This window comes from Scyliorhinus torazame, chromosome 25, assembly GCF_047496885.1.
Source record: "Scyliorhinus torazame isolate Kashiwa2021f chromosome 25, sScyTor2.1, whole genome shotgun sequence".
In the NCBI taxonomy this organism is placed as follows: Eukaryota; Metazoa; Chordata; class Chondrichthyes; order Carcharhiniformes; family Scyliorhinidae; genus Scyliorhinus; species Scyliorhinus torazame.
In genome coordinates, this window is record NC_092731.1 from 30,240,138 (window position 1) to 30,252,976 (window position 12,839).

A 12,839-nucleotide genomic window follows, 5' to 3' on the forward strand; every position below is an offset into this window, starting at 1 on the left:
GGTCTCGCCAGCGACGGCTCAAGGTGTACAGGTGGCGTTGGTTGTTTGAGCAGAGGCCGGGCAGCACGTGCCGCGGGAGGTTCCGTCTCAGCAAGGAGACCGTGCGGCACATGTGCCACATCTTTGCAGACCCGGCACGAGGAGGATACCCCCCCGCCGCTCTCTTTCCCCCCCCCCCCCCGCCGCTCTCTTTCCCCCCCCCCCCCGCCGCTCTCTTTCCCCCCCCCCGCCGCTCTCTTTCCCCCCCCCGCCGCTCTCTTTCCCCCCCCCGCCGCTCTCTTTCCCCCCCGCCGCTGTCTTTCCCCCCCCCGCCGCCGCCGCTGTCTTTCCCCCCCCCGCCGCCGCCGCTGTCTTTCCCCCCCCCGCCGCCGCCGCTGTCTTTCCCCCCCCGCCGCCGCCGCTGTCTTTCCCCCCCCGCCGCCGCCGCTGTCTTTCCCCCCCCCCCCCCCACCGCCGCTTTGAGGTAAATGGTAAACTTTGGTGCTGCTCGTCTGTGCCAAATCCTGAGTCCTGTCTTTGACGTGGTCCGCTCCAGGGGCTTTTGCTCCAGGTCACCGTTCCTGGCCCAGCGGGAGGGGAGTGGCAGAGGCTTCACAACCGTCAATTGTAACGTTTTAATTGTGCAACGTCAAAGCCCCTCTGGTCCCCAGTCACACATGGTGCACCCCCCCCCCTCATCTTCATTTTCTGTGCTCTGCTGCTGTGGTCAAGATGTGGCCCCAGGATGCACATCGGAGGTGGAAGCAGCCGACTGCGTTTCACTCCCTGTGGCACCAGGTGACTTTAGTGGATTTCTTCTGGAGGGCCTGGGGCAGAGTGCCACAGCCGCCTCACCAGTGACACTGGAATCACCATGCCACCATGTCCTGCCCGCTGACCGTGAGACTTGCTCGGGGGGTGGGGGGGGTCCTCCTTCTGACGCTGTCCGAACTGATAGCCGCTGTCACTGCCTCCCAGGTGGCATTGGTGGCCCCGACTCCCTCGGGCGACAAAGGTCTTACCTCCACAACAGCCTGGCCACTTTGGCATCGCTGAAACGTAGACTCGGTCTCCGTGCTGCCACGGCCGGGAGCTGAGTGGAGTGTGTTCGGGGGAAGCGTTTGTGTAGCTTCGCCTTGTTGAAGGGGAGCTGCCAGGCGCTTTCTGGGTGAATCAGCTGGCAGGGCGGCCTGCCCTGGCATGGAGCCAGTGGGGGATGATTTCTGCCTCAAAGTGCCTTTAAATACTGGCTCGCTGACCCAGCCACCGGGAAGCACCCTGGAACATCCCGCCGTTAAATCGTGGCCCTAGCCTGGGGAGCTTTGTAAATGCTTCTACCTTACTTGGTCCTCTTAAACGTAACGCACTTCGCATAAGTCATGTCTCAAATACTGAAGCTCTCTCAAATGATCTTTTGAAAGCAATCTCTCAAATTTGCAATTGAATGAATCAACGCTGCCTGCTTGTGCTTCTCCCCAGAAGCCTGTTTCGTAGATTAGCCACTTGGCCACAGCTTTTCCAATCCTCTGAAGTAATCCCCTCAACCATTCTAGTTTCTCTTGGTTTCTCTCTTTGTACTTTCAGTATCCTTTCTGAGCTGCTGTGCACTGCATTCTGTGTGGTTGCTGTAATGATTTATAAAGTGACAGGATTACCACCTCATGTCAATTCAATGGTGACTTTTTAACACATCAGATTTGCTTTACTGTCTTGCCACCAAGCATTGTTGCGATAGCTTCAATTTATTGCCAAATCAGGATGCCTAAGGTCTAGACACTTTAACATATGCATTATTTGCTCACCCTTTAAATATTAACACCTCCCGAGACTTTTTGTAAACCACTTACTTCATTTCTGTACATTGAATTTAATCTGCCACCGATCCGCCCAATTCCCAAGTATGTTTCTCCATCGTCATCAATGTTCTGAGAACTGGGACGGATTCTCCGACCCCCCCCCCCCCCTCCCCCCGCCGGAGCGCGGCGCCAAAGGCTTTCCACGCTGGCCGGCAGGGCGTAAACCACTCCAGCGCCGGCCTAGCCCCTGAAAGTGCAGAGGATTCCGCACCTTTGGGGCGGCCCGATGCCGGAGTGGTTCCCGCCACTCCACTGCGCCGTTTCTGCCCGCCCCGCCGATTCCCGGAGAATCCCACCCCTGACCTTTGACGGAAAAAAAATGGCTTCATGCTCATCAGGGGAAAATGAGAATCAAGTCTTTTCTCCTTGTTCAGTCTGATCAAAGATTAAACACGAAGAACGTTCGCAGCATTAAGGAACTATGAAGGTCAACCAAACAAATTCGTTGGGTGGGATTCTCCGCCGGCGGGATGCTCCGTTTTGCCGGCTGCCCGGAGGTTTCCCAACAGTGGGGGGCTGCCCCACAACGGGAAACCCCATTGACCAGCCGGCAAAATGTTGAATCCCGCCGGTGTGGTGAGACAGAAATGTGGCGCGGTGGGGTGGAGCATCCCGCCCCATATGCTTAATGTTAAGGCGCTGCTTGGATTGGGATAAAAATAACGTTGCCAGCCCGCATCCTGGTTTCCTGGGTCCATTGGGATCCCGGCTATTTTTGTGAAGGCAGGATGCGGGGAGTGGTGGCAGAGTTACTCGCCTGCATACTTTGTGTAGCCAAACTGTTCATTAAAGTCCTATTAAAAAACATTCTAACAAGTTCCCTAAAATGTGAGTGGGGCCAGCTTGACTGCCTGGAGGCGAACCAAAGGCAGCAGATTAGGGCTCTAGTGCCCAGACTGTCCGAGATGTGGTGATCTGCCTGTGCACAGTTCTCAATATGGTTAGTAATGCGACCACCAACCAGCTGGTGGCGATAGAGATCCATCATGTGACTCTAGACACCCAGCAGTTGGTAGTAAGACGTACATGAAGATAGTCGCACTAAGAGTAGCTCCACGAGAATGCACTGAATTTGTTTGGTAGCCATGGTCTGTATTATAGTTCGTTAGTTACCTTTACCCCGTGTTTATTGGAAATCACCTTTATAGTTAAATCAACTATATGCTCTGTGTACATCATTACAACGACTACATCACCGAACACAACACTAGAGGCCCCTCCTGTCTGAAGAAATGCTGCAGCAGTCTCCCTGTATCAGGGCTCACCCAGGAAGAGGGCACAAGAGTACAAAGAGCACAAGAGGCAGATCAATCACTAAAGAAATGATCGCAACAGAAAATGAGCCGGTGACCGGAGCATGACCAGCAATGTTGCATGATGTATCGGAAAGATTACTACGATTAGCGTGGACATTATGAGCCATGGCAACTAATATCAAATAAACTAGGAACTGCTTTACCTGTAAAAGTAAAGAGCATCACATCACCTTGTAGGTATTCACAGGTGGCTGTTATTAGGAAATGATGCATTTTATGCAACAGTTCATTGAAGTAGGAACTGATACTCTGAACAGGATTTTTAATGTGAGCTTGGGACCCTGATGTTGGGATTATCATTGGGATATACCCAACACTGAGGGCAGAATTTTACTTATCATAGTATTTACAGTGCAGAAGGAAGCCATTTGGAAAGAGCACCCTACCCAAGCCCACACCTCCACCCTAACCCAGTAACCTCACTTAACCTTTTTGGACACTAAGGGCAATTTAGCACGGCCAATCCACCTAACCCGCACATCTTTGGACTGTGGGAGGAAACCGGAGCACCCGGAGGAAACCCACACCCACACGGGGAGAACGTGCAGACTTCGCACGGACAGTGACCCAAGCCGGGAATCGAACCTGGGACCCTGGAGCTGTGAAGCAACTGTGCTACTCACTGTGCTACCATGCTGCCCCACTTGACCTGGGTGGGCGTGTGCTCAACCCGGAAGAGTGTAAAATTTGAACTTGATGGTACAGGACGCACATCCTGAAGTCATCGCTCACTTGCGCGATATTTAGTTGGCAGGCACATGTGTGGATCAGCCCCGCTGACAATTATTGAGCCGTTCGAAGGGATTATCTGCCGTGTTGCCTGAATATTACTTTACCCTTGCGATTTTTAGGCCATCTTGCAGGGGCAGGTGGGAGATCTGTTTTTTTTAACTTTCCTCAATCACAGAAGCAAGGGTGAGGAAGGAAGCCCTGTGAGCTCTGGGCCTCCCTCTCCTGGCCCAACCCCGATGTACGATTCCACCCCTGACTCCTTCCCACCAGGCAAAGTGCTGCAGTGCCTCTTTTGACCATTGCAGCGCTGTGGCTGGAGAGCTGTTGGCTAATCTGATTGGCTGACAGCTCTCCAAAGGTGGGACTTCTTTCCAAGCCCCGCCCGCTGCCAGTCAACGTTCAATTGAGCATTAATTGGCAGTGGGCTTCTGAGTCACTGGGAGTGCTTGCCATCCTAAATATTCTACCCTATATTTTTGTTGGATTAGCTAATTGAACCAGAGGGTCGGTGGCTGCAGCTGCAGTCATGTTCCTGCCCCAGTAGCGAGGGCGAGGTGCCTTAAAATGCCTCAGGTGCAGGCCCCTCTCGTCCGCCGCTGGGACGCTGCCTCCATTCACCAGTCATGAGGTCCAGTAGTGGGACCATGCTGGTAAACCGGGTAATCCCGGACCCATCCGCCTCTGTTCCTGGCCCGGCGGGAATCTACAATTCCGCCCTCCGTTTTAGTCGCATTTAAAGGAAACACTGCAGATGCTGGAAATCTGAATCACTAATAGAACGCAGCAAGCCACCTTTATGTTCCACACAAAGACTTTCATCAGAATCAGAAGATAATGCAGATAACTGAATTGTACATTGTGAGGAAAAGGAAGAAAAGAGATGCACATCTAAATAAAGTATAAAGAGCAGCAAATGTAAAAGCTATTAAGTGTGTGGTTCATGACGAGTATGATGGGTAAGGCTTTGGTGAAGGCGTTGCTTATACAGTGCACTTTATATTTGATAAAATGGGGCAGCACAATGTGGATAGCACAGTTGCTTCACAGCCCCAGGGTCCCAGATTCGATTTAAGGCTTGGGTCACTGTCTGTGCGGAGTCTGCACGTCCTCCCCGTGTCTGCGTGGGTTTCCTCCGGGTGCTCCGGTTTCCTCCCACAGTCCAAAGATGTGCGGGTTAGGTGGATTGGCCATGCTAAATTGCCCTTAGTGTACAATAATTACCCTTAGTGATGGTTGAGTGGGGCTACTGGATTATGGGTATAGGGTGGTGTGGGCTTGGGTAGGGTGCTCTTTCCAAGAGCCGGTGCAGACTCGATGGGCCGAATGGCCTCCTTCTGCACTGTAAATTCTATGAAGATCTATGAAAATGCTTGATTCTTCCTTTTGTATTTTACAGAACATTATGCCTATTTCAGCAGCTATGTTTAAGAGCGAGAGGAAGAATACCATCCCTCAATGTCCTCCCAGGCTTGATGTCCAAATGATCACGCCGGTAGTGTGGAGTCGGATGCCGAATGACTTCCTGAGTGTGGAAACTGGGCGAATCAGTGAACGGCATGGCTGGATGGTGGAATGCACAGACCCACTCATCATGATGGCACTGCACATTCCTGAGGAGAACAAGTGAGGGAATAGGAAAGCAATGTACTACGGAGGCTGGAAATCAGAAATAAAAGCTAAATACTAGAAATACTCAGCGGGTCAGGCAGCGTCTGTGGGGAGAGAAGCGGTGGATTTTAACGGATACCATGGCGGGGGGGGCGGGGGGGGGTCGCCGCCCTGAGAGACAGCAAGTGTCCTGTGTCACCCCTTTCAGGAAAGACCTGCCACATCAAATGCTACTCAGGCTCAAGGCCCAGTGGGTGGATGTCCTGCCCAGAAAGAGCTGGCTCTCAATCAAAGCCCGACAGTTCTATTAAATGGCAACGTTATCGGGGAAGTAGTGGCTGCTCTCGGTATTGTCACCGACAGACCTAGGATTGTGGATGGACCCACGTCACAGGTGAGTGATGACGGTGGAGGTCATGGTGTGGGATGGCAGGGGGAGAGGTGGAAAAGGACAGTAGCAAGGGCAGGGGGTTGGCTTTCAGTGGGCAACCCCCCCCCCCCCCCCCATTCTATTCCCCCTTCCTGAGGCTGGGTCCCACAATCGGGCACAGAAATTCTTTGAATGAAGGGCCCCCCCCCAGGAGTCAGCAAGGAACCCTACACGGGATTTCTTGTCATGTTCCCGCATGCTGAGGGCCCGATTCAACTAATTGAGAACAAAGTCCCGTGGCGAGATTATTTAGCCCGAGAAATAACACGGCTAGAGTCGCGTTGTACAAGGGGCCTCGGCGGAGAATGTGCGGCCGAGGCTGTACATAGCCCCGTTTTGTACACTGGGAACTCTGCTCGCCGGAACTCCCCAGTGCAGCAAGAGGTTTCGAAATGGCGTCCTGATCTCCGAGCCCCCTGGAGCTTGGCAGTGCCCCCTGTCAGTGCCCATGCCAGCTGGCTATGGCACCTTGACCATGCCAAGCTGGGAGGTGGCATTGATGGGGTGCCCGGGTGGCACCAGCAGCACAGGGTACCACACACCCCAAGGGCATGCACCTGGGGGCCTCCGATCCCCTAGGTGATCCCCACAAGTGCCGTTCCGTCTGGTCCCCGGTTGTGGAGACCAGTGCTGAGCAGCGCTCGCCCGAGGTCTCAGAGGCAAAGGGGATGAATCCCAAAGCCTGAGGTACCTGGGGAATCTGCACATTAGAGTGAGAATAGCTGTCTCGCTCTAATATGTAGATTTGCCAAAAAGTGATCCCGCCCACACTGGGCAGGGCTTACAGGAACAGAGATCTAACACTATCTCGCAAGGCGTTGCGAGCTGGATAGATCCCAGAGGCGGGGTCTCTCGACTTTTATCGGCCACGCTTCGCTGCGGCCACTGCTTTTTGAACACAGCTTGACCATTGGATCGTGCCCCCAGTCTTCTGCCTCTCACTGGGTGAATATTGGCTGAGACCTTGAAGTGAGCATTAATGCCCCATTTTAGGGTCGCAGTTGGTGGTAAGGCGGAATGGCAGTCAACAGGTCATGCACAATCAATTACTACAAAGACGAGGTGCAGGCAGAGAAATGGGTGACCACCAGAAAGGGCAGGCAGTCAGTGCAGGAATCCCCTGTGGTTGTCCCCCTCTCGAACAGATATACCCCTTTGGATACTGTCGGGGGGGATAGCCTATCAGGGGAAAACAGCAGCAGCCAGAGCAGTGGCACCACGGCTGGCTCTGATGTTCAGAAGGGAGGGTCAAAGCGCAAAAGAGTAATAGTTATAGGGGACTCTATAGTCAGGGGAACAGATAGGCGCTTCTGTGGACGTGAAAGAGACTCCAGGATGGTATGTTGCCTCCCTGGTGCCAGGGTCCAGGATGTCTCCGAACGGGTAGAGGGAATCCTGAAGGGGGAGGGCAAACAGGTAGAGGTCGTTGTACATATTGGTACTAACGACATAGGCAGGAAGAGGCATGAGGTCCTGCAGCAGGAGTTCAGGGAGCTAGGCAGAAAGTTAAAAGACAGGACCTCGAGGGTTGTAATCTCGGGATTACTCCCTGTGCCACGTGCCAGTGAGGCTAGAAATAGGAAGATAGAGCAGACAAACACGTGGCTAAACAGCTGGTGTAGGAGGGAGGGTTTCGGTTATCTGGACCACTGGGAGCTCTTCCGGGGCAGGTGTGACCTGTATAAGATGGACGGGTTGCATCTAAACCGGAGAGGCATAAATATCCTGGCCGCGAGATTTGCTAGTGTCACACGGGAGGGTTTAAACTAGTATGGCAGGGGGGTGGGCACGGGAGCAATAGGTCAGAAGGTGAGAGCGTTGAGGGAGAACTAGGGAATATGGACAGTGTGGCTCTGAGGCAGAGCAGACGGGGAGAAGTTGCTGAACACAGCGGGTCTGGTGGCCTGAAGTGCATATGTTTTAATGCAAGGAGCATTACGGGTAAGGCAGATGAACTTAGAGCTTGGATTAGTACTTGGAACTATGATGTTGTTGCCATTACAGAGACCTGGTTGAGGGAAGGGCAGGATTGGCAGCTAAACGTTCCAGGATTTAGATGTTTCAGGCGGGATAGAGGGGGATGTAAAAGGGGAGGCGGAGTTGCGCTACTTGTTCAGGAGAGTATCACAGCTATACAGCGAGAGGACACCTCAGAGGGCAGTGAGGCTATATGGGTAGAGATCAGGAATAAGAAGGGTGCAGTCACAATGTTGGGGGTATACTACAGGCCTCCCAACAGCCAGCGGGAGATAGAGGAGCAGATAGGTAGACAGATTTTGGAAAAGAGTAAAAACAACAGGGTTGTGGTGATGGGAGACTTCAACTTCCCCAATATTGACTGGGACTCACTTAGTGCCAGGGGCTTAGACGGGGCAGAGTTTGTAAGGAGCATCCAGGAGGGCTTCTTAAAACAATATGTAAACAGTCCAACTAGGGAAGAGGCGGTACTGGACCTGGTATTGGGGAATGAGCCCGGCCAGGTGGTAGATGTTTCAGTAGGGGAGCATTTCGGTAACAGTGACCACAATTCAGTAAGTTTTAAAGTACTGGTGGACAAGGATAAGAGTGGTCCGAGGATGAATGTGCTAAATTGGGGGAAGGCTAATTATAACAATATTAGGCGGGAACTGAAGAGCATAGATTGGGGGCGGATGTTTGAGGGCAAATCAACATCTGACATGTGGGAGGCTTTCAAGTGTCAGTTGATAGGAATACAGGACAGGCATGTTCCTGTGAGGAAGAAAGACAAATACGGCAATTTTCGGGAACCTTGGATGACGAATGATATTGTAGGCCTCGTCAAAAAGAAAAAGGAGGCATTTGTCAGGGCTAAAAGGCTGGGAACAGACGAAGCCTGTGTGGCATATAAGGAAAGTAGGAAGGAACTTAAGCAGGGAGTCAGGAGGGCTAGAAGGGGTCATGAAAAGTCATTGGCAAATAGGGTTAAGGAAAATCCCAAGGCTTTTTACACGTACATAAAAAGCAAGAGGGTAGCCAGGGAAAGGGTTGGCCCACTGAAGGATAGGCAAGGGAATCTATGTGTGGAGCCAGAGGAAATGGGCGAGGTACTAAATGAATACTTTGCATCAGTATTCACCAAAGAGAAGGAATTGGTAGATGTTGAGTCTGGAGAAGGGGGTGTAGATAGCCTGGGTCACATTGTGATCCAAAAAGACGAGGTGTTGGGTGTCTTAAAAAATATTAAGGTAGATAAGTCCCCAGGGCCGGATGGGATCTACCCCAGAATACTGAAGGAGGCTGGAGAGGAAATTGCTGAGGCCTTGACAGAAATCTTTGGATCCTCGCTGTCTTCAGGGGATGTCCCGGAGGACTGGAGAATAGCCAATGTTGTTCCTCTGTTTAAGAAGGGTGGCAGGGATAATCCCGGGAACTACAGGCCGGTGAGCCTTACTTCAGTGGTAGGGAAATTACTGGAGAGAATTCTTCGAGACAGGATCTACTCCCATTTGGAAGCAAATGGACGTATTAGTGAGAGGCAGCACGGTTTTGTGAAGGGGAGGTCGTGTCTCACTAACTTGATAGAGTTTTTCGAGGAGGTCACTAAGATGATTGATGCAGGTAGGGCAGTAGATGTTGTCTATATGGACTTCAGTAAGGCCTTTGACAAGGTCCCTCATGGTAGACTAGTACAAAAGGTGAAGTCACACGGGATCAGGGGTGAACTGGCAAGGTGGATACAGAACTGGCTAGGCCATAGAAGGCAGAGGGTAGCAATGGAGGGATGCTTTTCTAATTGGAGGGCTGTGACCAGTGGTGTTCCACAGGGATCAGTGCTGGGACCTTTGCTCTTTGTAGTATATATAAATGATTTGGAGGAAAATGTAACTGGTCTGATTAGTAAGTTTGCAGACGACACAAAGGTTGGTGGAATTGCGGATAGCGATGAGGACTGTCTGAGGATACAGCAGGATTTAGATTGTCTGGAGACTTGGGCGGAGAGATGGCAGATGGAGTTTAACCTGGACAAATGTGAGGTAATGCATTTTGGAAGGGCTAATGCAGGTAGGGAATATACAGTGAATGGTAGAACCCTCAAGAGTATTGAAAGTCAAAGAGATCTAGGAGTACAGGTCCACAGATCACTGAAAGGGGCTACACAGGTGGAGAAGGTAGTCAAGAAGGCATACGGCATGCTTGCCTTCATTGGCCGGGGCATTGAGTATAAGAATTGGCAAGTCATGTTGCAGCTGTATAGAACCTTAGTTAGGCCACACTTGGAGTATAGTGTTCAATTCTGGTCGCCACACTACCAGAAGGATGTGGAGGCTTTAGAGAGGGTGCAGAAGAGATTTACCAGAATGTTGCCTGGTATGGAAGGCATAAGCTATGAGGAGCGATTGAATAAACTCGGTTTGTTCTCACTGGAACGAAGGAGGTTGAGGGGCGACCTGATAGAGGTATACAAAATTATGAGGGGCATAGACAGAGTGGATAGTCAGAGGCTTTTCCCCAGGGTAGAGGGGTCAATTACTAGGGGGCATAGGTTTAAGGTGAGAGGGGCAAAGTTTAGAGTAGATGTACGAGGCAAGTTTTTTACGCAGAGGGTAGTGGGTGCCTGGAACTCACTACCGGAGGAGGTAGTGGAGGCAGGGACGATAGGGACATTTAAGGGGCATCTTGACAAATATATGAATAGGATGGGAATAGAAGGATACGGACCCAGGAAGTGTAGAAGATTGTAGTTTAGTCGGGCAGTATGGTCGGCACGGGCTTGGAGGGCCGAAGGGCCTGTTCCTGTGCTGTACAGTTCTTTGTTCTTTGAGAGTAGTGAATAATCGAGGCTTTATTGAGCAAAGATGTGTGGCCTCTTGTAGCTGGAATCAGAATGGGAGCAGCACCGGCGAGAGCACACATTTATACGCCTCCTACTGGGCGGAGCCAGCAGGCAGGGATTTACCCATGTACCTCTAGTACAGGAGTCTTACCGTACTACATCTAATATACATCTGTTATGGGCGAGGCGTTTTCCGAACCCCAAAATGTATCTTGGAGTTCAACCAACCTCGCCCTATAATGTATTTGTTGCTTTTCCGAGCACACGGCTTGTTCCCTCGGTGTGGGATTACAATTATGGACACGTGGGTTTTTAAACACAAAACACTGTTTATTCCATGAGCTCAACTTAACACCTTAAATAAACATTGGATCTCTTAACACCCCTTACTTCAAAGATAACTCAGAAAATATTGCAACAGTAAATAACTTCTTGAAATGTTCCTTCAAACTTCCAAGAGACTTAACACCTTTAAACAGTATCACATCAGGTTAAAGGATATATATATTTTCTGTTTTATGGCAGAGATATATTAGTTTGGGTGACTTCAGCTCCAGCACCTTGCTTTCTTCATGCCGCTCTGGAAACCCACAGACACACCCACACTTCTTTCTCAAACCTGGCTTTCTCCCTTCAAGCAAATCACAGCAAACCAGAACTTCTCAAGCTGCTGTCTCAAACTGGCTTTCTACTTTTTAGCTGCTCTCAGCAAAACCAGCCAGGCACTTTAAACTGCAAAACCAAAACTACCAAAATGGCTGAACGGAGCTGAGCTCACCCACTGTTGCTCGTTTTAGCCTTAGTTTAATTGTTCTTGTTCTATCACCTTTGCTCTCGAGTCGCCAGGTATCTTTCTGATACCGCCATGTGGTTCAAGTCCGAGTAATGATCAATAATCTAACACACCGCTTCGTAAGAGTTAAATCAACGCACATTTAATATATACAGTAATCAATACTTATACTTTAATTCTACTTCTAAGCTACTTCCTACAATTAACAGGCCAATACTTACCTTTGGAAATGGTCCACCAGGTCAGGGAAACGAATGGCCTTTCGTATGGATTCTGAGCCTGCGGGATTCAAAGTGGGTACAAGTCGATAGTCAGGAGTGCCTATCTCGTAGCGAGCGTTGGAGTAAGACTTACTGTTTCTTGCGGCTGTTGTAGAGGGTCAGCAGAAGGGTCTCGAAGGGTGCGGAGAGGAGAAGAAGGGTTGATTTGAACTTGGCCCCGATTCTTATAGTCCCCAGGGGCTTCCCGCCTCTCGGGGCGGACCTTGTACCTGGTTCCAAGTGATTGGACTTGGTCCCAATCAATTGGTTCGATATTCACCAATGCTGGAGCGATTCATTGATCGAGGGGTGGTCATTCACCTCTCTTTGTGTAAGCTCCTGCTGGCGCCGAAAAGTCTGGGTTGGCTTTGTGTTACTAATTTGTAGCATATTGTTCCCGGGGATTGCTACTTACTATGCAGACGGCTGGGGTGTTGTTGTGTTGATGGCTGCAGGTATCGATTCTGTCTGGCCTCCCCAGAGGCGAATACACAGTTTTGCCTGCAGCTGTCTGAGTTACGTTGGCTGATTTTCCCATCAGCCTCTTCCATTCGCCATTTTAAATCGTGGTTTGGCCATTCTAATCGGGAGTTAGCCATTTTATGCGGCTACACCACTCTATGACATCACTGTTTTCTTAAAGGTACATTGCTTAAACATTCAGTTCTTAAAGGCACTCTTGCATGACACATCTAATACAGTTAGTGGTGACTGCCACATTCACCCACTGTTTAAAAAAAAAAAGAGTCCGGCGGGGGTGGTGGAAAAATTTACAAGTTCAGTCTGTTGGGGGCCTTGATCCTCCGCTGTGATCGCATCGGTCCTGGTGGTGATGCGGGCGCCGACTTGGTCGTCTGTGACTCGGGAAGCGTGTTGTTCTTGTCTTCATCGCCCCTGAGTGGAACCAGTGGGAGGACAGATCCTCCTGGGGCGGGGGCTGCAGTGAGGTGCGCTGGGGAGAGGATGAGTGGCGCAGGGGCAACCGGAGGGGGGGGTGTCGGGTGGTGGGCCGTGGGTGGGGATCCAGCGGGTGCCTGGTCCCGGAGGGAGACTGTGTCCTGGCACCCGGA

The 12,839-nt window shown here is 51.2% G+C and overlaps 1 protein-coding gene across 10 annotated transcripts in view; it reads left to right on the forward strand.

Moving 5' to 3' along the window:
* The window catches only part of LOC140402452 (ryanodine receptor 1-like), a 497,733-nt gene that overhangs the window by 182,260 nt on the left and 302,634 nt on the right, over positions 1-12,839 (forward strand). For all 10 annotated transcript variants that reach the window (XM_072490240.1, XM_072490241.1, XM_072490242.1 and 7 more), the window contains one exon: positions 5,280-5,506. In XM_072490240.1, coding sequence (XP_072346341.1) covers positions 5,280-5,506 — 227 coding nt within the window. The remainder of the gene's footprint in view (positions 1-5,279; positions 5,507-12,839) is intronic.